This window comes from Eurosta solidaginis, chromosome 4, assembly GCF_040869045.1.
Source record: "Eurosta solidaginis isolate ZX-2024a chromosome 4, ASM4086904v1, whole genome shotgun sequence".
Classification (NCBI taxonomy): domain Eukaryota; kingdom Metazoa; phylum Arthropoda; class Insecta; order Diptera; family Tephritidae; genus Eurosta; species Eurosta solidaginis.
This window is the reverse complement of record NC_090322.1, coordinates 251664497-251690507: the sequence shown is the minus strand read 5'-3', so window position 1 is coordinate 251690507 and position 26011 is coordinate 251664497. Positions and strand designations below refer to the sequence as shown.

Genomic DNA, 26011 nt, shown 5'->3' with positions numbered 1-26011 from the left:
CTTTGAGTTAGGAGGGTGCGTTTTTAGGTCGGTTCCACCGATGGTACGCCCCCCTGCTTATCGGACACCCCGCAGATTTACCCACATTTCCGGTGAGTAAGACGGGATTTACACCCCTTATTACTCATCGGAAAGGTAATGCACGAGCAGCCTTCTCGGGTAGGAAGGAAACCCGTCCCAACGCCAGTGGCGGGGCGGATTTCCCCACTACCCTGGCAGACTGCCCGAGCCAATATAAATACATTGTAGGGGCTCCCTTTGGGTCGACGGGGGGTAAAGTTACAAGGTCGGTTCTGCCGATGGTACTTCTCCCAGGCCTATTGGGCAGCCTTACCCATATTCCAGGGACTCCCTTTGTGTCGAGGGGGGTAAAGTTACAAGGTCGGTTCTGCCGATGGTACTTCCCCCACGCGGCCTGTTGGGCAACCCTAATATTTTGCTATCACCTCCTCTGAGTAAGACGGGGCTCACCCCCCCTATTACTCAGAGGAAGGGTAATGCACGTATACACGGCTCAGGTAAGAGGGGAACACTTCCCAACGCCTGCGGCGGGACAAACTCCCCTACTACCCTAGCCGAATACCCGAGCCAATATATTGTAGTTAGTTAGCCTCATACTAATACACACTTCGCCCTAGGTACAACATCATCGCCATCCCGATCCTTGGACATCCCATCCCGAAGTCTAGCCACCACCGTCATCATAGCTATTTGGTGAGAGCCACCGTCACCCAGTAATCTCTCTTCGGGCGTGATCCTAACTACCGCCGTCATTACTACCGCCGTTAGCACCCCTTAGCGAGAGCCACCGTCGTCTTCACCATCTCAGCCACCGCTTAGCTAGTACTCTATCTCCCTCTATCTGTGGAGAGCCGTCGTCCTTGGGTTACACTATATTGTCAGCGACACTACCTAGTGAACATCTCTCTCTCTCTCCTGGATTCAAGGTTGTGGATATTTTAGCCTGAGAGCCGCGTGTGTGTGTGTGTTCGAAATAAAAACACTAATTTACTGTGTATTTATTTAGGTGGGGGAAGTGGGACTTCCATCCGACTCTGGATTGACTTGAGCATACCTCAGCCTTTGACCAAACCCACCTCATAATGTACATATAAATGTGGTATAGATTAATTACGACCGATTCAAATTTATTGAATATTTGTGAGCAAATAAATGATTGCGTGATTGATAAAATAAATTACCCGATGATATATAGAAAAAATGTGATAGGTTTGAGATTTTTGATAATTTTTTTTATGCATACAGCAGTGAACAGAAAAATTGCAGTAGCAATTTTTATCAAATTTCGTCACTTAAAGTTTTTTCCTATTGTTGAAGAAGAAAAAAATTCTATGAATTTGGTGACTGAAACTATAGAAACCACTGTCAAAAACGTGTTTTGCGAAAATTGGGAAACATTTTTGGAAAATTTCGAACTTTTCATTCGGAGTTCTCTGAATTTGTCTGAGTATTCAATTTTTTTTAGCCCAATCAACTCTGGCCTAACAAAGCATTGAGTTTTGGAAATTTTTTTTTGCGGGATGTTTTGGATTTTCCGTCCATTTTTATTATTTGGTAGAAAATCTGAAACAGCCTTCGCAAAAATAACTGTCAAAAAGCAATGCGAGTTTTGGTAGATATTTTACTTATATTTTGCAGAACAAAAATTGATTGGGCTAAAAAAGCACACACTCAAAAATATGTATGCTTGGAATCTTCGTAAAGTTCTCTAAATTTTTTGAATTTTCTTGAAATTTTGTTGGGACTGGCTTACATATTTTAAGTTAAAAAATTCAAAAATCTCTTTTCTTAAAATATCGCAAATTAAAACAAAAAATTCCAATTTTCACATCCATTCTGCAACAGATTAATGAAGACAAACAAAAAACCGCTGTGATGGCTGAATGGTTATAGCAGCGGCGCCTAAACGTTGCCGATGAAGGAATTTAGCAGTTCCCGAAATGGATCTATACAACGAGCGTTGGCAGTTGTCTACATTTTTTCTTTCTTCTATTCTAATTTAAAAATTTTTTCAGTTAAGAAAAAATTTATCATAACAATAATAACGATAAAAAATTATTGTTAGGCCGCGATCTTAAAAAATATTTAATTGACAAAATTTGATAAAAATTAACTGAATGCGATTTACCTCCGAGGAAATTTAAGCCGAGCTCCTTTTCCTGCTGGCCTGCGTCCTGCCTCTTTTAATTTTTTCTACACATTGGCGGGACGGGACCTACATTTTTATGCCAAATCCGAACGCCATCTGCAAAGCAGATGATCTTAGACTGAGGGTTTCCCAAATCACTTCCGAAAGTCGACCCCGACTAGATTTTTTTTCTGATTGAAAAAACTTTTTTCAAAAGTTTCATGTTACTTTGCCCGGGAGTTGAGCCCAGAATCCTTGATGTGGTAAGCGGAGCAGGCTTCTGCCACACCACGGCGGACGCTATTGCTATTTTTTTGTTCGCCGCTGTATATCTGCGCAAGCTAACTTTTTGTTTGCCATCGTCAGCACATGTCAACGCATTAGTAAAAAGCAATGAACAGAAAATTGACAAAATATACTTCAATTATGTCATTGAATTGGAAATTGAATAAATTGATGTTTTTTTTTTAGAAATTTTCTGTGATTTGTAATGAAAAAACTGTCTTCAAAACAACAACACATCAAACATGGACACTTGCTTGGCACGTAAACATCTTTGCTAACAGTATGGGGGAATACAGAATGTAAGCGTAAGCGTAGTCACTACACTGTGGCATAAGATCGGAAAATATACCTGTTGTTGTATATGTGGCTTGGCAATGAAATTAGATAAACGTCAACTGAAGTAAAGAAACGGAAAGGAAATGAATGGGTGTTATAGTAGTGTTATGAACAAGTTACCTATTTATTATCGAAGTTTTTTGAATTAGCTATCTGTAACAAAAGTTATCGATGAGTTATCGACAAATTATATGATTGTTATCTGAAAGTTTCCAATTTATTGTGAAAACGTTATCAACTATTTTTCGAAAGGGATCGTAATCTTATGAAAAAGTATCAATTTGTTATAAAAAATTATCGATTAGTTTCTTATGGGAGGATTCCATATTTGATACCTATTTGTTAACAAAAACTCATCGATTTTTTATGAAACACAAACCGATAAATTTTCACTATAAAATTGATGGCACGATAAGAAATCAATAAAGCAACTTGTTGGTATCGGTTGTTAGTTTATAATCATTCTTTTCTAGAAAGTGATTGAGCAGTAGTGATCGAGCAGTTTAAATTTTTGGCAGCAACCGACCTGCTGACTAAAAGGAACGAAGGCAGGCTGATTGATATTGAGCCTTTGGTGAAGGCGTGAGAGTTTCAGAGACATGGGAACATAGCCAAACCTTGGACAGCTGGTGTAGATGCGAAAGCTCCTCAAAGATTTCTGAATTTACGTATTAATTATGTCATTGGGCTACGGAAACTTGTAGGGCTTAAACGAATAAATGGGCCCTGTTAGTTGGCTTTTCCCAAAGGGAGTGAATATTATTCTTCGTGGGCGGGCCGCAAGCAACATATCCGGGGAGTAAATCTCTATGCGAATGTTTAGATATTACTCAGCGCTTATAGCCAAATTGCCATCCACACTCTTCAGGTAGCCGAATAAAGTAAAATATTCTAAGAAAGACTTCCTGAACCTAGTAGACTCGTAACACTCTTTCGCGGATGCCTGCTTAGATTTTTGATAATAAATCTATCGATAATTTTTCAGTAAACAACCGCCAAGCTCCTTATAATAAATCAATAACAAATCAATAACTGTTTGATAACAGATTGACAATTTTTTGAAAACTTTTCAATAACCTGATAGAAAATCGATAAGTTGTTGATAACATATCCATAAATCTTCTAATACTTTAATATATCGATAAAATTCTATTAAATAGTCGATAAACTTACAACAAATTGATATATCTATGAAAAATTTATAAACCTTGTTATCGATAAAAAATATATAAAACTTCGATAACAATTCGATAACATACCTATAACAAACCCTTCTTTGCCTTCCCTTGCTTTGTCTTGCCTTACAAACTGTATTCCCCAATAAAGCATGCCAATCAGGAGAAGATTTGGGCCCAGTTTCCCTTCCATTTTTCGCCGTACTACTCTTAGATACTTTCTACGAATTGGCGGAGCAGGACCTGCATGTTTCATGCCGAATCTGAAAGGTGTCTGTAAACCTGATGAATTTTTGCTGCGAAGCTTTCCATGGAAATAATACAGAAGAAATGTTTGCCAAATCACTGTTAAGGGACGAACGTTTTACACAATATTTTTCTAATTGAAAAAAACTTATTCTCAAAATTTTTGATGTTGCTTTGCCGGGAATTGAACCCACGATGTTCGGTATGGTGAGCGTAGCACGCTGTCACGGCGGTTGGCATTGTATACAGAAAATGGTAAAAATTCATAACTGTCAATCAACCTCCGTCCTCTTCTTATCTCCATGCCATTTCCTTCAACAATATTGCCTCACCCACTTACGCATTAAAAATATTAACTGCAGTCAACCAACTTTACGCAATGCGCTCAATTAAACGCCAACAAAATTTTGAGTCAGTGAGTGCGTATGAGAAATTCAGACACAGAAAATACACCGAGCAACACAACAGAACCACCAACATCCGCAGTTCACTTTGCGACCGTAACCTCAATTATGCAAAAGGGCACAACTTCACACATGTGAAGAAGTGGCTACCCAAATAGTCAACAGCGACTCATTGAGATTGGTCTTGATTGTCACAACATTTTTGGGGTGCATGCGCCACTAAATTTTTCACAAAAAAAAAAAAAAAAAAAAATCCTCGTATGCTATATGAATGTATGTACGTGTTTGGTCCTAGGTGCACACAAGTGGCATATGTGCTCGGGCATAAGTATGAATGGTGTTTGCATGTGGCCGCACAATCGTGGGCCATAAAATGAAACTCTTTCGCTATGTCGAGCTCTTTGCTGTTGTGACTTGGCCAACATGCATGGAATTCAGCATATTTTGACACATGCCAAGAGTGTAGTAAGCACTCATACAGATATATACACAGAGGCACATGTGTGTTCGTAAATGCAGCAACCAACGTGTGTGTGCGCAAATGTCATTGCTTGTCCTTTTGTGAAGGTTTGCTTTTGGGTCTGTATGCGTTGGAGAAATTTAAAGAAGTTTTTAACGCTTTGTGAAAGTTATGAAGAAACGAAAAATTTAAATATGGACGTTTGTGATCAGCAATAAATCAAATTGAACGTCATGGATTTCCTAGTGAAAGCATATATAATAAATCATAAGCGCTTCCTCCTACATAACTCCGCATATATTACGAGCGCTATAAAATTTGTAATCGCGGCATTGCAACTAACTTCCTCTTCATTAGTTTATTGTCGATGTGTATGGTAATAAATAAATCGGAAAATTTCTACACTAACCCACTCACAGCTTCGGTAGATTAATATTTTATAATTATTTCAAAATTAGATTGAATATTTTAGTACGATAAACGTTTATAAACAAGTTTTTGTGAAGTGCGGCTTTTGCGGTTTCATTTTCGATATCAGTAAACTGTGATTTAATGTAACGAAATTCATGTCATGGCGTAATCGTGCTGACCACAATGTGTTGTTTTTTGATATTTTGGTTTATTTGCATATTCAAAGCTGCTTCGTTATGATTTCCAGCGCTCATCACATACAAAATGCCGATTGGTTTTTAATTACTCATACGTAGTGGTATACTTTTGAATGTAAAATGATTTGCACTCGAAAAAGTTAAAACCCATGCCCTATTAAGGTCGAATGAAATATGAAAATGAAGCAAATAACAACCGAGATAGAGTGGTAATCCACGCAGCAGTCATATCATATCACTTAATCAAAATTATATCATATAAAATGATTTCACGCCATTGGATATGATCTCATCTTGTAATATGTCGTGTAGAAACCAAATCTGAGAAAGGGCATCATGCAATGAATATGAATCAGAATATGAATTAAGATAACAGGTGTTTTTTAGACACATTTTGAAATAGGTCGTTCTTGAGAAATAATTGTATATAGGGCGTTTTGAAGTTACACCCGCAATATGATGATATTCCACTAAGCGGTAATATAATATCACATATATCTAACAAATTCATTTCACTCTGTGTAACAGCAAAGAACATCATTCGATCCAATATTGTACGTTATTATTTCATCATTAAGTAGAATCCAGTTTTATCTCTCAACCCTGTGTAGGTCTCCCCCTTCATCTCCTTCCAAACTTTGATGTCGACTGACTGTATCTTATCATATCAATCAAATCAAATCACATCAATAGATATCTTATTATACCAAGTTATATCATATTGTTACGAATATTAGCAACACTAAGGGGTACTGCCATCTCTAAGCGGATGCAAAGCAGTGACTTGATACACATTAATAATTCAATCATTATGTTTACACATATGTATGTACACGCAGCGGTGAAGCAACGCACAAACACATGCAGATATTTTATCTGAGATATGCAATATAATTGTGGAAGTGTCGCTCACAAACACACGCGCATGAGCTGTGAGAGAAGCTATAAAAATTGTGCATCTGTAGTTTCGGTGTTGATTTGTTTGCTGCCTCGACAACCCACAATTTGTTTGTCCCACAATCTCCATCAACCTTTGCCCAGATGACTGCCTCGGATTTTGGTGGTATTTGCTGACTATCTTTCACCAGCACTCGCTTACTGCTGTAGCCTCTCTCGTAGCCGAAATTAAGTGGCACATCCATGTTCTTATATGGCATCATCTTGCTTTGCATATCGATCTTGATGCCTTGGTCGATTAAGAAGTCCACTCCAATTATGATTTCATCAACAATCTCTGCCACTATAAAATTGTGTATTACCGTGACGTTCCCAATTGCGACTTCACATGCTACTTCACCTAGAACCGTGGAGTCTTCTCCAGTGGCTGTACGTAATCTTGCTCCATGCAATGGTCTTATCTTCTTGTTGACTAAATCCGCTCGAATGATGGAATGAGATGCACCCATATCTACAGTCAGTAAACGTTCCTTTCCATCCACATGCCCTCCGACAGTAAGATTGCTTGACCTTCTTCCAATTTGCGAGATAGAGCTTATGGGACATTCAATTGAGGGAGCCAGCTGTCGCCCCTTGTGGCTGACTCTCTTTAGTTTAACGATTGAGTGGACTTGGAGACTTGCTCATCTCCTTCAGCTCTGCGTTTACGAGCACCCACATTGTTGGAATCTTAAACACCTGGAAAGGAACAGAGCCGTCAAAAGATGGTGTTTTTACCTTTGGATTACTCGTAGAAACTGCTGGGCTATTTAGTTGCAACTCCTGTATATGACCTCGCAATGTTTCAATCTCGGCATAGATTTTGTTCTCAAGTTGCAAAATTTTTGTGTCTTGCGCCTCCATCTTTGAAGAAATACGTACTTCTTACTCTTCCAGCTGTACAGAAATCTGCGCTGATATTTGTGCCGACATTTCGGATATTCATGCCTCTTGTGCTTCAGTCTTCGATGTTATACGGTTCTCCTACGATTCCAGTTGAGATGCCATATATGTCTTCTGTTCTTCCATCTTGGATGTTAAACGTGTCTCCTGCGATTCCAGTTGAGATGCCATATATGTCTTCTGTGCTTCCATCTTGGATGTTATACGTATCTCCTGCGATTCCAGTTGAGTTTCCATCTTGGATGTTACTGTCGACGTTTGTGCAGATATTGCAGCTAATATTGTGTTCAAGTCTGTGTTCGCCATTGTCTGCGGTGTTTCGTTTTTCTCCTCAATTTTTGTTATTGTCTCGTCGCCATCAAGATGAAACACATACTCTTCCACGTTAATTCCTTTTGCTTCCATTGCCTCTCGTAGTCTTGCCTGAAGTTCGAGTTTATTCCCGGTTGTATTCAATCCACTGGCTTCCAACTCCTTTTTCAGTTGCTGGATCCTTAATTCACTTAACTTCGCCATGTCCCTGTTATGCTCTGCAACTCTGGAATTTATTCAACAATTCCTCTTCTGACACCAATTGTAACGAACTTACTGCAAATCCTTTTATTTGCAATCTTCTGCTAAGTTCGAATCACTAAACTGTTGAATGAATAACTCCAATATTTAATAACTCAAAGTGGCCTATATTAAAGTTCTTTACAATAACACTACAACTGATTTTCAAAATAATACTGCTATTGCTCGACAGATAGCGTGCTTAATCGAACCTGATTGCAGCGCCTCTACCGTGGTTGCCTTTTATACTCTTTGATTTCCTCGTTGCATCTTCTAGGCGCTTCCATTTATAAAATTTACTAGTTGGTTATCTGTTATAATTATAACTACAGATGTACATGTATAGCTATCATATGCGAGTGTCTTTTTGAGCGACACTTCCACAATTATATTACATATCTCAGATAAGATATCTGCATGTGTTTGTGCGTTGTTTCTTCCTGCGTATACGTACATATGTGTACTCATAATGACTGAATTATTGATGTGACTTGAGTCACTGCTTATCATCGGCTTGGAGATGATAGAATCGCTTAGTGCTGCTAATATTCGTTACAATATCGTAGTGTACCATTGACTCACATATCACATCATATAATGTCATTTCACGGTGTATCTCACCAATAAAATCTTATCATAAGATTCAATTTCTTACCATGTCACTCATAAAATATCAAAAAACATCGTTCGATATCACATCATATAATGTCGAATCATATCAAACAACCACGAAAAAATTTTAATAAACAAAAATTATATTGTTATTTAATATTTATTACCACATATATATATACATAAAGAATTCGCTACATACCTTTTCGCCGCTGTCCGATGGCAGGTAAAAAACTAATATTGTTAAAAAACTAATACCCATACAGGGTATAATGAGATTGACCGTATAGAAGAGCGTCTTGCGGCGCATTGTGATATTAAATGTTATATCCAAATACGGTTCATCGCAACACGTATAGAATTTTTCATTGCTGTAAGTAAATAAATGGAAAGAGAAACAATCAAAAGAGTGTGCAAAAACTTCAATATAAAATATAAGTATTTAAAATAGAAATGTATAAGAAACTATTGAAAAAAATTCTACATACGTAGAATCAAATGTTTACAAACTCTCAGCTCATATAATTTGAAATAAATAATTCTTCCAAATTTATTATATATATTGTAAAAGTTAAGCCTTTACTTATGTCTATTTATTCAAATTGCCCACAACACACTAATACTTATGCAAAATGCTGGCAGCAAGTTGTTGTGGCATTTTACTGTTTGCATTTTCTTTCGTTTATATTTTTGATTTCATGCGTTGTTTGCCTTACAATTGTCAACTGCTTGACAAATTTTGTGTAAACAAAAATAAAACTTTTCACTTTATCAATCACTTATAAGGGTGGAAATTCGTATTTTATTTCTGCTCAAAATTTGCTTATGCTGCTTGAGTAGGCACTTTATTATTTGTTTTTAGAGGCCTTAATTCAAGTGTCTTTTACTTTGTTGCTCAAAGTAATAACTTTAATAACTTAAATATATATGTGCGCATGTGAGTAGCTTTGTGTGCTTTTATGGATATAATAATTTTAGGCCTTAAACCCACTTAATCCAACATTAAACCCTTCGGGATTATTGGACTAAAAGTAATTTGCTTCAGCTGAGATAATCTGTCGATTGTTTGCATGTGGTTGGCCACTGCCTTCTTTGACTGCTTCAGTAATTTGGTGCTTTGACCAACACATGTGTGTCTTCCGAAGAAATTTCCTCTAGAACACACCAAGTGCTATCCCATATTTTCTAAGCACCGTCCGAGATTCCGAGAATTACATAAGTGTAGTTATGATGAGAGGCCTTGTTGTAGTTGTTGTTGTAGCAATAAGGACACTCCCCGAAGCCCGTGGGGAGTGTTATCGATGTTGATGGTCCTTCGCCGGATGCAGATCCGGTACGTTCTGGTAGCAAGCCCGACCATCTCGGGAACGATTTGTTATGATGAGAGGCCTTAGGAACATTATTCGTCTTCTCGTGATAACAGCGTCATGAGTTTAATTATGTTACATCAACAATTCAATATCAATTTCAAATAGAGAGCTAATTAACTAATCTGTTTTTCAAAGCCCTTGTTGCACTCAATCTTCCATACAAATACAAACTCTTAACAATCTCATAATTGTTTTATCGAATGCCAAGTTTTATTGTCAATGTAACAAATAACAATTAAAAATAATTTTTTTTTTCAATAATTTACAGTAACTAGAAAAACACCAAAAAAGCAAAGTTTTAACTATTTCTTCTACATAGCGTAATATTTGGGGCTGCGTATCGAAGGTCGTTTAGGAAGAAAATGGCTCTGTGTGAAAAGGAAAATTTAATAATTTCATTAGTTAGACGAAGCTGTGACTTAAGCTTCTAGGTGAATTTGTTATAAAAATACTTCTTTGACAGAAATGTGCTTACTTAAGCCTCTTCAAACTGTAACAGGCCAAGAAATTGCTTGTTTAACATAAAAACATCTTATGATCACAAAGTTAATGTATCATGTCACATGGTCTTCTGATATTACGTCATTGGCTAATTTAAGTCACATCAAACTAAGCAAGGTTAAGAAATTGCTTTTCCGTCTCGCCATGTGGCCTGATATCACACTACGGGTCTACTTAGTCACACTATAGGCTTTATTAAGTCATATCAAATTCAAAGAGCTCAAGAAATTGTTTGTCACGTCTCACGTAAAATGTCATATGATCACAAAATAATATCACGTAACTTAAACTGATATTACATCATGGGTTTAATTTAGTTACATTGAACTGAATCAGGTGGGGGAAAATTTTTGTCAAGCGTTATATAGGAGCACAAAATTGTATCAAATTATAGGTCTAATATTAAATCATAAGTTTAATTAACTCACGTCAAAAATTAGATCAAGGCACAAAATTACATCACATAACCTGCCAAACCATGGGTTTACTTAAACATATCCAATTATTGGAATATCCTACATAAAACACCACATGATTAAAAAATTATGTCAAGTCGTGTCGTCTGTGATATGAAATCGTTAATTTTGATGAGGTCAATCCGTTTCAAACAGGTCAAGAAATTGTTTGTCACATCTTAGATAAAACATCACATGATGGCAAAATTTAGTCCAGTCACAAAGCCTGAAGCCGCATAAAACTAAATCAAATCAATAAATTGTTTGTCACAGCCTACAAAAAAAATTTAAAATCTCAAAATCGTGACGATATCACGCCATATCGTTTGAAGTCACACCATGGAATCAATTGAGTAACATGAATTATTATATTAGATCAAAAAATTGCTGTAGCATCGTAAACAAAACTTCATATGATCTCAACATGATTCCACATAAATTAAAGCCAAGAACTCTTTGTCACGTAACTCATAAAACACCAGATGATAATAGAACATTTCACTATTTCAAACTAGAATTAATTTTTAAGTTGAAAAATATTATAAACAACATATATGATGTAATAAAATACAACTAAATCTTAATTTTATACACTATAATGAAAATAGGTTTTCCAAGGTCAGTCAAAAACGAAGACCTGCATATAATCATGCGCATTTTCAATTGCTTTGTTATTTGGACAAAAATATTCATACAATTTTGTTTTATTCAATAAATGCAATAAAGCAATCACAAGAACAATAATAAACAAATGGGAAAAAACAAGGAATGCAAAAAAAAAAACGCAACAAAAGTCTAAACTATTTTGGGGAAAAATAAGAAGGACTAAAAAAAGTTCAAGAAAATATATTTGGCTATTACAAAGATGTAAGTCTGTATATATGTGTGTACGATCAAGTGCTTACATACATACAAAAGAAATTTGTTCACCTCAACAAATGTAACGCAAAATATAAATGTTATATGCCACCGAGGTGAACAATGACCAAAAAAAAATGAAATATTTATTGGCACCATGGGATATCAATAGCCGCTGTGTCGCGCACCACAAGCAACGACAACAACAACAACAACAACCGATATCGCATTTGTCACAAGTGCGCTATTTTCGAAGAAAAAAGGAGTCACTCGCATATTTTGCTTAAGTTTGATTTTTTTTATCTTCGTCTTTTATTTTGCTCTTCTTCTTCCTTTCATTCAATAGATTACTTGACTTCCACGCTTGTCTTGTTGGCGGTGCCTTTGAGCTCGCTATCCTTTTAGGCTCGCATAAACAATCTTTTTCACAGATTTTCCTCTTTTTGTTATTTAATCCCTTCAACTTTTCGCCAAATGATTTATTGTTGTATTTTTTTTCGTTTTGGGTAGAAGGTCGTTACCTAGAATAGACCAAGCGCGCTGCCTACGGTTTTTGTTCTTCTGTGTTGTTGTTCGTTCTATTATGTTTCAGATTTTTTGCTTTAGGTTGTTTATTGTTGTCTGAGTGCTAAGCTATTTTTGTTTTCGCAATTGTATTGTTTGCTATTCGATAACCTCAAAAGCTTTGTATTGTCTTCGACTGCTTCAATTGACACAAGGTCTGCTTGATATTGAATTTGAGTGAGTGTGTGTTTTTGCTTGAAAGTGTGTAAATGTATGTTTGTATGTGTGCTAGTTGTGCGTGTGTGGGTACCTTTATACTCTTCTTCTTCTACTTGTATCTCTTAACCCTAATAACTTTGACATGGTCAAGTCTGTTTCTAGCGTTTATTGCTTGCATATGTCAATCTATGTTGGGATCTACTTAGCTTCATTTTGACATATTCACTTTTTTCCCCATACAGTCACACATCTATGCGATTGAGGTCATTAATTTTATTTCCAATTAGTTCATTGGCTTGATATTTTTTTCTATTAATATTATTTAGTGCTTATTTGATCATTTGCTTGATGCTTTGGAGAAAAAACCAATAAATTAAAGGAAAAAGTTTGAAAGCTTTAATTTGACTTCGTTCACAGGTTTATGGAAGCTGATATTTGTTTTGTTCTTGCTGGAAAATCATCTCGATATCAAAAAGAGTGCCAGTATAATACGAAATTGTTACCGGGAAAATTCTGAAATCATCAGGAAAGTAATTTGGAATTGAGTTCGAAAAGGTCACGCAATACCACAGAAAGTAATTCTAAAATATTCCTGAGTTTAGCTCAAAATAGTTCCCGAATTATCCCAAAAACAATCCCTATATAATTCGAAGATACTCCCAAAATAATCTTTCAAACACCTCAAAACTATCCCGAAATATTATCGGAATCATTCCTACAAGTCTAGAGATTATTACGAAAACAGTCCCGACATAGTATAGAGACTGTCCCAAGTCATTCTGGGATACTTTCGTTATAATTCTTAAACAATCCCGAAAAGGTCCAAAAATTATACCGATGTAGTCTCGAAGTTCCACGTTTTTTCGAATTAACCACGATCTGTGTGACGCACATACTCAGCATACTGGTTAAGCTTACCGTTAGCTTATCGGTTAAGAGTTTTGCCATAATAAAATATTCTATATAATTAATCAAATATAAACATTATTTTTACAAAAAATTACGAAATATATTGTTCGGTGGAAATTACAACCGGCTCACTAGTGTTCGAAGAGATATATTTATTTGTATATAACATAATAATACGATATGTGAGGGTTATGGCGAATTGGCAACTCCACTAAAAATTATTTGTTCTTGATAAAGGATATAATTGCGTTTAAGACGACGGAAATAATTTAAAGTTTCTTACCTATAATGACATCCGATTTAATATACGATTTTAAAAAAGGTGGCAACCTCATTAAACTTCTCAGTTATAAAATAAATAAAAGCTACACATTATACTTGTTGTATGAAATGACGGAAATAATATAAAATTTGGTATTCTTATTGACTTTTCTAATAAAACAAAAAAGAAAATATAGGTGGCAACTTCAAAATATTTTCCTGAATGGTACCACCCAGGTAGCAGAGCAAAAAATGACGTATATTACGCCAGTCCTTACATTCTCATCCAGATCATTTTCGAGAAAGTAGCGAATATATTGTAGCAAATATTAGCATTTCGATACATCACTGTGCTGCTAGTAAAGAAATGCACAACAACAGTAAAGCATGCAGCCACACATGTAAACAGAGACGTTAACAGCAAAGATAATATTTTACATAAATACATGTAGGCAGCATCTAGGAGCACAAATCTGCAAAAAATCATGCGATAATTCCTAAGGAGAGCGGTCTGCGATTAATCTCTTTTACCCACAATGGGGTATAATTGATCCCCTCTAGTCCCTTTTGGGAATATTTGGCATCAGTCAGTTTGCGATTTATGTAGCCAATTGAAAAAAAAAAAAACAAACAGCTACGAAATAAATAAAATGTGATTGAATAGCATTATTTACCGAACCTAAAATACTAGGATCATATGTTCCATTATCGTAATATTTGTTTTGCTTTTATAATTCTACAACACCAATGCAAAAAAAAATTTAATATATTGTTTTAGAGTTAAAAAAATGTTGAAATCCGTAAGAAATTCCGTACGGGTAGAAAGAGGACTTGTCCAACAGTTCCCATATGCAAACAAAAGAGACTTGTGTGACAGTGGCTATAGCGGTACGAAGAGGATATGTCCGATACACCCGTATGAATACAAAAAGGTCCTGTCGGAAACTTCCCATAGGGGTACAAAGAGGAAGTGTGGAACAGAAAAGAAAATATCTGTGCGACAGTACCCGTAGGGGTACAAAGAGGACGTGTCGAACATTACAAAAAGGATTTGTTTGACAGTACCCTTAGGGGTATAAAGAGGACCAGTCCGACACTACCTCTCTCCATAGGACATGCTCAAACAAAAGGGACCACTCCACCCATATAAAGAGATCAAAACTGGGTAGTCATATACTCCTTGCGACTTATATCGGATTCATCCTAGACTAGTCGGGAAGTTATTACTCACACTTACACAAGCATATAACTAGAAGACAAAGGTGAATATCAGATAAATGAAGGTGAAATAAATAAGCAGCTGTTGGCGAAAAGTCTAGACCTTAGGAGAAATCTGCGAATGAGACAACAAAGAGTTGGTATAAAAGCAGCGAAAGCTGAGGAATAATGAGTCAGATTTGATTTTAAATGCTATAATTGAAGAACGCGATTAATTCGTGAAATACTACTACTAGATTAGAGTTGTGAATAAAGAACATTTTGCTATGCTGAATATTTTAGTTATTTTTCAATAGTGCAGCAATTCGAACTGTAACAAAAGCTGCAAAAGCCTTAAATCCTTTCCAATAAAAAAAACATAAATTTTCTGTGGAATATATTAATGGTTATGTGGCAGCTCTATAAAAATATGTTTTCCATGAGACGAAGTAAATAGATAGTTTGATACACATATTGGTTTATCTCTTAAAAAAAATTTTTTTAATTGGTGGCAACCTCTAAAAGTTTTGTTGCGTTTTGTTTTTATACCTTTCGTGAACATGAAATGGTATATTAACTTTGGTCCGATGTTTGTAACGTTGAGAAATATAGAAGAGAGACTCACCATTAAGTATACCGAATTGATCAGGGCGACGAACTGAGTTGATATAGCCATGCCCGTCCGTCTGTCTGTTTGAACGCAAACTAGTCCCTCAAATTTTGAGATATCTCAATGAAATTTGGCACAAGGATGTATTTTTGTATTATATTAGACATATGTTGGATCCGGTACGATCGGACCACTATAATATATATCTCCCATACAACCGATCGTTCAGATAACACGATTTTGGTCATTCCTGCCGCAATTTAGAAAGTATAAACGTCATCATAGAAGATATCCTGAAAAAATTACTTTGATCGGAGTTATATATAGTATATATCCCATACAGCCAATCGTTCAGATAGAAAGATTTTTGGCAATTTCTCCCTTAATTTCCAATATAAAAACGTTAAACTTGGAGATATTTATTGCAATATATCATAGAAGATTTCACGAAAAAATCATTTCGATCGGAGCTATATATAATATATATCCCATACAACCGATCGTTCAGATAGAAAGATTTTTGGTAATTTATCCCTTAATTTCCAATATAAAAACGTTAAACTTTGAGATATTTATTGCAATATATCATAGAAGATTTCATGAAAAATCATTTCGATCGAAGCTATATATAATAAATATCCAATACAACCGATCGTTCAGATAGAAAGATTTTTAGCAATTTCTCCCTTAATTTCCAATATAAAAACGTGAAACTTGGTGATATATATTCTAATATATCACAGAAGATTTCCTGTAAAAATCTTACCGATCGGAGCTATATATAATATATATCCCATACAACCGATCGTTCAGATAAGGGGGTTTCTTGCCATTTTTATACCTTTCATGAAAATGAAATGGTATATTAATTTCGTCACGAAACCGAAAATTGTAAGTCCTTAAAGGAAAATAGATAGACCCAACATTAAGTATACCGAAATAATCAGGTTGAAGAGCTGAGTTGATTTAGCCATGTCCGTCTGTCCGTTTGTCTGTTTGTATGCAAACTAGTCCCTCAATTTTTGAGATATCTTGATAAAATTTGGTGAGCGGGTGTATTTGGGTGTCCGATTAGACATTTGTCGGAACCGACCGGATCGGACCACTATAGCATATATCCTCCATACAACCGATATACTTTCGTATATTGCACATATTGTTGCCTGAAAAAATTGATGAGATCGGTCGTATATATAGTATATATCCCCCACAACCGATTGTTCCGATAAGGTAATTACTGCCCTATTTTAAGAGCTAGAGGCTTCAAATCTCAACGAATGCTTACGTATATAGCATATATTGTTGTCTGAAAAAATCATAAAGATCGGTGGTATATATACGGAGACCTGGCTAAAGCCTGATAATTACAATTCTGAGGTTTTTTGAAATAAATATGCTGTTTATCGGCGTGATCGCATCTCTAGAGCGGGAGGTGTCCTTATTGCTGTTGAATCTAACCTATCGTCTGAGTTGATTTCGCTGGACAATATCTCTCATATCGAATTCATAGCAGTTAGGCTTTCATTCGGTAGCTATAGCGTAATTGTTTGCTGTTCGTATATACCACCTCGTTCGGATATGGATGTTTATGCTAGTCATAGCTCGGCCATCTGTGATTTGCATTCGCAGTTGGGAGATAACGATCGACTTGTTGTTGTTGGTGACTTTAACTTGCCAACAGTTAGTTGGGTTAATATAAGTGATTCAAACTTTTTAACTCCCACTGCTCAACATGAGTTTCTCAATTGCTTGTTAGACTCATCTCTTTTACAGATTAACAATGTTCCAAATAGTGGAAATAAAATGCTGGATTTAGTATTTGTGGATGGCTCGGTGAGTACTGCCCTTACGCGAATACCACCTTTATCCCTTCCAGAAGACGCTCTTCACCCTACGCTAGAGATATCACTTGATATCAGCCTACCCCGTAGGATTCAAGTACAGTCTCGTCCCCGATCTAGATGCTTCTACAAAGCGAATTTCATTATGCTCAATGATCTGTTGGCTTCCCATGATTGGTCGGATCTCTATGCTTGCACTGATGTTGATTCGGCTATCTCTATATTTTACAGTACGCTTGATGGCTTCTTTGATACCTGCATTCCTACTCGCTATACCCTATGTTCGAATAAGCCCCCTTGGTTTTCAAGGCAACTTATCAGACTTAGTAACATTAAATCTAGGCTTTATAAGAGGTTCTAGAAATCTGGAGCATCTACAGGCCTCTCTAAATATCTAATAGCTCGTTCTAAATTTCACCGTCTTAATCAGCTTTGTTATAAAAATTACTTGAGTTGTTGTAAAGCCCAATTTTTTAGAAATCCAAAAAAGTTTTACAGTTTCGTAAATTCAAAGCGGAAAACTTCTGGGTATCCTTCCTCATTAACCTTTGGAGGTAAAAAAGCTTGCACTGATGACGACGTTGCTGAAATATTTTCTGAGTTCTTTAAGTCCACGTATTCATCCAGTGGTTTTCATTCCGGTCAATATCCCTATCACTTAGATAGCTCAAATTACATTAGGAATCCTGCTATTGATGGTAATATTGTTCTTCAGAGTCTTCAATCTTTGAAGCCCACCTTTTCTCCGGGACCGGACGGTGTTCCTAGTTGCGTGCTTAGGTACTGCGCCGAAAACATGTATGAGCCTATTTTAAAATTATTTGAGCTATCTCTGGGATCTGCGTCATTCCCGGCACTTTGGAAACAGTCTTTTATTATACCCCTGCATAAAAAAGGTAGTAGGTCAAAAGTTGAAAACTACAGGGGTATTGCTAAACTTTCAGTCATTCCTAAAGTCTTTGAACAGATTGTCACCAGTCAACTGCAATATCAGTGTTCTAGTCTTTTATCTGCATGCCAACACGGTTTTATTCGTCAAAGGTCAACCACTACAAATTTGCTTGTATTCACGTCTATAGTTATGGAAGGATTTTTAGCGAACAAGCAAACGGATGTCATCTACACGGACTTCAGCAAAGCATTTGATACCGTCAACCATGAGTTGCTTATTCATAAGCTTGATTTACTGGGCTTTCCGTTTCACCTATTAATGTGGCTGAAAAGCTATCTTTCTAACCGGACCAAAAAAGTCCTGTTCAAGTGCAATCTGTCGGAATCGTTCGGAGTTTCCTCCGGCGTACCCCAGGGAAGTCATCTAGGCCCTTTGCTCTTTGCCCTTTTCATTAATGACTTGCCACAGACAATATTATATTCCCATACTATAATGTATGCGGATGATGTAAAACTTTGCTACACTTACTGTCCTACCGATTTGAGTTCCTTGGATCTTCTTCAGGCCGACTTGGACTCGTTCCAATGTTGGTGCACAACAAATTTACTAGCTTTAAATTGCTCTAAATGTAAGCATATGACATTTCACCGAGTGAAGCCAGCATTGAAATCTTATGTAATAGATGGTACGCCTTTGGAGCGTATATCTATTGCAAATGATCTAGGTGTCCTTTTTGATCCGAAATTGAATTTTAACATGCATATTTCATCTATAGCCAAAAAAGCTTTGGGTTTACTTGGATTTGTTAAAAGATGGGCTAAAGAGTTCGATGATCCGTACCTCACTAAGGTTCTTTACACATCGCTGGTTCGTCCAATACTCGAGTATTGCTCATGCGTTTGGTCCCCTGTTTCTCAAAAGCATATAAAGCGTCTTGAGTCAGTTCAAAAGCAATTTTTGATATTTGCATTGCGCGGCCTTAATTGGGACTCAAGTCTCCACCTTCCTCCATACAGAAGTAGACTTCTTCTTATTAACTTACCCACTCTGGAAAATCGGAGAATATTACTGGGGGTATTGTTCATCCATAAGCTCATTATTGGAGAAATTGATTCCGCGGACCTCCTCAGCCGCTTGTTTTTTGCGGTTCCCCCTAGAGTATCCAGGCACTACGTTCCTTTCTATTTACCCCTTTGTCGACGAAACTTTGCTAAAAATAATCCTCTTCTTATCTGGTGCGCGCACTACAATGACTTGTATAGCTGCATCAGTCTTGAATGTACTTTTGCCACTAAACGTAATGCAATACTTGCCTATCTAATTTAAGAGATACAAGCTAATTTATTTTAATTTGCCGGCATTTTATTCCTTCAATAAAAAACGGGAACTAATTCGCTTAAGGATGGAGGAACATTTATCAACATGTATCATTAAGAAGGAACAAGACAGTACTGTGTTGATTTGAATCTGGTGCATTCCAACAACGTAAAAAACATGCTTTTTCGTGAGTCACTGACCGCAATCGTATGCATTCCGGCAGTATAATCTTATGGGTCAGGCATCGAGCTGATTGGAATCCGGTGCATTCCAACAACACAGGTCATGTTACTTTTTTATGCCTTGTGATGGCACTGCCGGATTCCCATGACATGCTGATTGGAATCTTGTTGCATTCCAACAGGGAGATTTGAATCCACTGCATTCCGAAATCATGCTGAGCGGAATCTGATGCATTCCGCCAGTATAAGATTTCGGCATAAGATCTTATTTCTACTCATATTTCTTATTATTATTATATTTTGAAATTAAATAGTAATGTTCATTAATATTTCTTTGTTTGTAATATAACAGTGTTGAAATCTCGATATATCTTAAATTTTATCTTTGGAGTTGTATATTTATATATCTTTTATATTATGCAGTCGACCATAGTTTGTCGTCGACTTTAAATAATAAATAAATAAATAAATATAGTATATATATGGTGGTATATATAGTATATATATATAGTATATATATATATATTTTCGCAAATTTTAGCCCCATTTTAACAGCTAGAAGCTTCAAATTTCACCGATTGCTTACGTATATAGCATATATTGTTGTCTGAAAAAATCATAGAGATCGGTGGTACATATATTATATACCCCATATAAACTGTATTTTTTTGCCCCTTTTTTACGGCTAGAAGCTTCAAAATTCAAAACATTTCATCAAATAGTTACGTTTACGTCATATATTGTTGAAATACGTGATTCGTAGTCATAGTTTTTACACGCAGACCACAAAAAACCTGAAATTTTGCATCCTCACACAAAGTACCTACCTATTTTTATACTCAGTTGAGCAGAGCTCACAGAGTATATTAAGTTTGATTGGATAACGGTTGGTTGTACATATATAAAGGAATCGAGATAGATATAGACTTCCATATATCAAAATAATCAGGATCGAAAAAAAATTTGATTGAGCCATGTCCGTCCGTCCGTTAACACGATAACTTGAGTAAATTTTGAGGTATCTTGATGAAATTTGGTATGTAGGTTCCTGAGCACTCATCTCAGGTCGCTATTTAAAATGAACGATATCGGACTATAACCACGCCAACTTTTTCGATATCGAAAATTTCGAAAAACCGAAAAAGTGCGATAATTCATTACAAAAGACCGATAAAGCGACGAAACTTGGTAGATGAGTTGAGCTTATGACGCCGAATAGAAAACTAGTAAAATTTTGGACAATGGGCGTGGCACCGCCCACTTTTAAAAGAAGGTAATTTAAAAATTGTTCAAACTGTAATTTGGCAGTCGTTGAAGATATCATGGTGAAATTGGCAGGAACGTTACTCCTATCACTGTATGTACGCTTCATAAAAATTAGCAAAATCGGAGAAGGACCATGCCCACTTTTAAAAAAAAAATTTTTTAAAGTAAAATTTTTACAAAAAATTTAATATCTTTACAGTATATATAAGTAAATTTGGTAAAAATTCAACTCCAGTAATGATATGGTGCAACAAAATATAAAAATAAAAGAAAATTTCAAAATGGGCGTGGCTCCGCCCTTTTTCATTTAATTTGTCTAGGATACTTTTAACGCCATAAGTCGAACAAAAATTAACCAATCCTTTTTAAATTTGGTAGGGGCATAGATTTTATGACGTTAACTGCTCTCTGTGAAAATGGGCGAAATCGGTTGATGCCACGCCCAGTTTTTATACACAGTCACCCGTCTGTCCTTCCGCATGGCCGTTAACACGATAACTTGAGCAAAAATCGACATATCTTTAACGAACTTAGTTCACGTATATAAATAAATTAGCGGTATCCAACAGATGATGTTCTATGTTACCCTGGTCCACATTTTGGTCGATATCTGGAAAACGCCTTCACATATACAACTACAACCACTCCCTTTTAAAACTCTCATTAATACCTTTAATTGAATACCCATATTGCACAAACGAATTCTAGAGTCGCCCCTGGTCCACCTTTATGGCGATATCTCGAAACGGCGTCCACCTATGGAACTAAGGATTACTCCCTTTTAAAATACTCATTAACACCTTTATTTTGATACCCATATTGTACAAACAAATTCTAGGGTCACCCTTGGTCCACCTTTATGGCGATATCTCGAAACGGCGTCCACCTATGGAACTAAGGATTACTCCCTTTTAAAATACTCATTAACACCTTTCTTTTGATACCCATATTGTACAAACAAATTCTAGGGTCATCCCTGGTCCACCTTTATGGCGATATCTCGAAAATGCGACCACCTATACAACAACCGCCACTCCCTTTTAAAATAATCATTAACACCTTTCTTTTGATACCCATATTGTACTAACAAATTCTAGGGTCACCCCTGCTCCACCTTTATGGCGATATTTCGAAACGGCTTCCACCTATAGAACTAAGGCTCACTCCCTTTTAAAATACTCATTAACACCATTCGTTTGATGCCCGTATTGTACAAACAAATTCTAAGGTCGCCCTGGTCCATATTTGTGGCGATATCTCGAAACGGCGTCCACCTATGGAACTAAGGATTACTCCCTTTTAAAATACTCATTAACACCTTTCATTTGATACCCATATCGTACAAACGCATTCTAGAGTCAACCCTGATCCACCTTTATGGCTATATCCCTAAATGGCGTCCACCTATAGAACTATGACCCACTCCCTCATAAAATACTCTTTAATGCCTTTCATTTGATACACATGTCATACAAACACATTCCAGGGTTTCCCTCGGTTCATTTTCCTACATGGTTATTTTCCCGTATGTTGTCACCATAGCTCTCAACTGAGAATGTAATGCTCGGTTACACCCGAACTTAACCTTCCTTACTTGTTTATTTTATATTTATCTTAAAAATTGTTTAGGTATGTAGATCTGTTCACTAGATATTTCTTATCTTATACATCCGATTATTCGGAGATTACGAAAGGGATAAGGTTATTGTTCAGCCCCATTCATGAAAGGTATGAAGTCTTCGGCATAGCCGAAGACAGTCCCGTCCTTACTTGTTTTTTTTTGATTTTCCGAATGACAACACTTAGTATAAGATCAAAGAATTTAGCAACTTAGCCAAATTTAATATATTTCAGAAAATGTTGCGCACGGAATAATGAGTATAATTAGGATTAGGCCAGGTCGGTTTTATCCCAAAATAATAAAAGATATGCGAAAAAATGATCTACGAACCACTCTGGAAAGCTTGAAACACTATGTATTTAAATTATTTTTTTTTATGAGTCCAGGCTTTCGATAGCGTTTTTCAGTTTGGTCGTTCTGCAAACTTCTTGTAACACTATCGACTCATTCAGTCTATGGGTATAACATCGATTTGGTCTTCCACTTTAAAAAATGTGTTAACTGCTATTTCGATAAGTTTTGTTTTCATGAAATGCTTATTGTTTGCAATTGAAATGTGTAACATTGAAATTATATCGCACACCTACATATATCAAAGGGGAGCTAACTCATAAATCTGAAATCTTGAAGTAATGAGTACCACCGGGCATCCCAATACAATAGCTATCGTACTGTATACTCGATTTATTAATACCTCCATTAATCAGCGAGAAAAGGCTACGTAAAAAAAACATAGATTGCATCGGCCTATACCGGGGAAGTAGATAGTTTCTCGACTTTTCTTAACATAACGATTTTTTGAGTTGATCGCCGTCTTGATCTATTTTTCTCTCAATTATTGCCAAACCGCAGCTGATCTCAAGCTAAGTTCTCAGAATGGTTCATAGTGATTTAAAAATTTTTTATCGATTACATCATGCAAGTATCTCAACTGAATGAGTATGAATATTTACATTTATTTGCTACTGCATTCAAGCTTTGTGGCTTTACCTAAAGTTATTGTAAGTATGTGAACATAACTTTACTTGGCATGAAACTGAAGCTTCGAATACACTGGACCACGAATTTCAACTTTTTCTCTTTACCAGAAGCACCGTTATGAAATTCGTATGTAAAACCACCCCCTAATTTCGAAAATCGAGTTCATTTTTGATTCTATGGTACCGTTTTTGAGATATTTGCAATTTACCGTTATTCGAAAAAACCAAAAAGATGGCTCCCTTTAATTACGTATATCTCACGAAGGTGTTAAGCAATTGCAAAACGGAACACAGAATCGGAAAGACGATAAAATTTGCTATAAATGCATCATACATTGTTCTTTGCTCAACCAGATAGTTTTCGAGATATTAGCTTATAATTTCATATCTTTGTTTTTTTTTATGAAAAAATATGAAAAAAATTACTTTTTGCGAGGACAGCATTCCAAAACCACAACTTTTTTCCAAATATTTTTTATTTACGTAAAGCTCTGTTTAATTAGAAAAAAGATAAGCTATCATCGAAGAAAATCGATGCAAAACTACGTAAGTTATAAGCGATCAAATAAAATACCCAGGTTGCGCAATTTCAACATATACCTCAAAACGTATGTATGGTATAAAGAAGAGTGAAATATCTAGCTATGCTCTGTTTCTATTTAGTTAAAAGTTCAATTTATGAATGAAATTACCCTTATTTTTAACTTTTTTTTTTAATTTATTTATGTTTGTACTATATTCTAACAATCTTTATCTTAATTTTATTTTACTATGTAGTCGAAATAATTATGTGTTCGATTTTGACGCTTATTCAGTTTAGGATCGGTTTCTCTTATGAGAAACCAGCAGTAATCACCCATCATTGCGACGTCCCAGAATCCTTGATATCGATTTTTAATTAATTTCATTTGCTGATGAAACCTTTCGCCATGTTCGTCACTTTCGTCGCCAAGATTTGCCGGAAAAAGCTCAAATGTAACAAAATGTAAACAAGTTATAGAATTTTGGGAAATTAATTTTAATAGGCATAATTATTGATTAAGTCATTCACTATCTGCTCGTAGTTAGGGTTTTTTTTGTCTACCGAGAAAAGAAGCAACGACCTTTCCAAATGATTCCCACGCTGCTGCCTCAACTGATGAGAGTAGTCCTTTGAATTGATTATTGTTGATCAACTTTTTTATTTGTGGTCCGACAAAAATACCTTCCTTTATCTTGGCTTGAGAAATATCTGGAAAAATTGTTTTCAAATATTCGAATGCTTCGCCTTCTTTGCCCAAAGCCTTAACAAAGTTTTTAATGAGACCGAGCTTGATGTGTAAGGGTGGAAGTATGATTTTCTCTTTCTTGAAAAGAGGGGTGTATTTGATGTTATCCACACCAACGGTAAACTCGACTCTTTCCGGCAAATCCTTTCTGACGTAGTGGTCCTTACGAGCTCGGCTATCCCACTTGCAGAGGAAGCAGCAGTGCTTGGTGTAGCCATTTTGTAGACCGCATAGCATTGCAACGACTTTGAGATCAGAACATATTTTCCAATCATGCTCTTCACATTTGATAAATTTGAGTAATTTTTGCATTTCCTTGTAGGATTCCTTTGTATTTACTGCATGTGCGATCGGGATAGAAGGCTTTTTGTTACCAATATGCAATAATACAGCCTTCAAACTTAGTTTATTGCTGTCTATGAACAATCGCCACTCTTTTGAATCATATATTTGACCAAACTCTTTGAATAAACCAGGAATGTCGTTGCAGTAGCGAATACTGTCTTTCTTGGTATAGTGTTTGGAAAATGGTTCGTGACGAGTTCTACAATATATCACCTTAACATCGGATGACACAAATTTAAATTGTTGCATACGAGAAGTGTGGATCTCGGCCTTTTCCTTAGATAGTTCCAAATCTCTTATCCAATCATTAAGTTGTGCTTGTGACAGAACGTTTCTCTCGTTTCCCATGCGAAATTCAGTACAACTTGATTCCCCGCACTCAGATATTACTGTTGACAATGGAACTGGATCCGCAACTGCCGTTGAATGTAGTACTGGTAATGTCACTGTAGGTACGCTGGCATAGGTTACTCTTCTTGATCTTCCAACGCCAAGTACTTTTGTTTGACAAATATAACACTCTACTGAATGGCAAGTAGGTTCTCTCCATATCACTCGTGTATCAAATTGTATTTGTTTCCTGATTCTGACTGAATCAGTTCTACTCGACACGATGTACACAAAGTGTTCTTCGGTGTGCATGGTTTTTCAGCATTTTTAGGCTTAATGTCAAAATACTTGGAGTATAAAGTTTTCATATGATCTGAGAACACTCGTCGTTGCCTTATGATAGTATATTGGCCACACAT

The 26011-nt window shown here is 36.1% G+C and overlaps 1 protein-coding gene across 4 annotated transcripts in view; it reads right to left on the bottom strand.

The window, feature by feature from the left end:
* nAChRalpha3 (nicotinic Acetylcholine Receptor alpha3) overlaps positions 1–26011 on the bottom strand; it is a 515737-nt gene that overhangs the window by 64646 nt on the left and 425080 nt on the right. For all 4 annotated transcript variants that reach the window (XR_010953203.1, XM_067785642.1, XM_067785641.1 and 1 more), the window contains exon 7: positions 8869–9037. Coding sequence is in view for 3 of the 4 variants with exons in the window: in XM_067785642.1 (XP_067641743.1) it covers positions 8869–9037 (169 nt within the window). In the remaining variant the exon portion in view is untranslated. The remainder of the gene's footprint in view (positions 1–8868; positions 9038–26011) is intronic.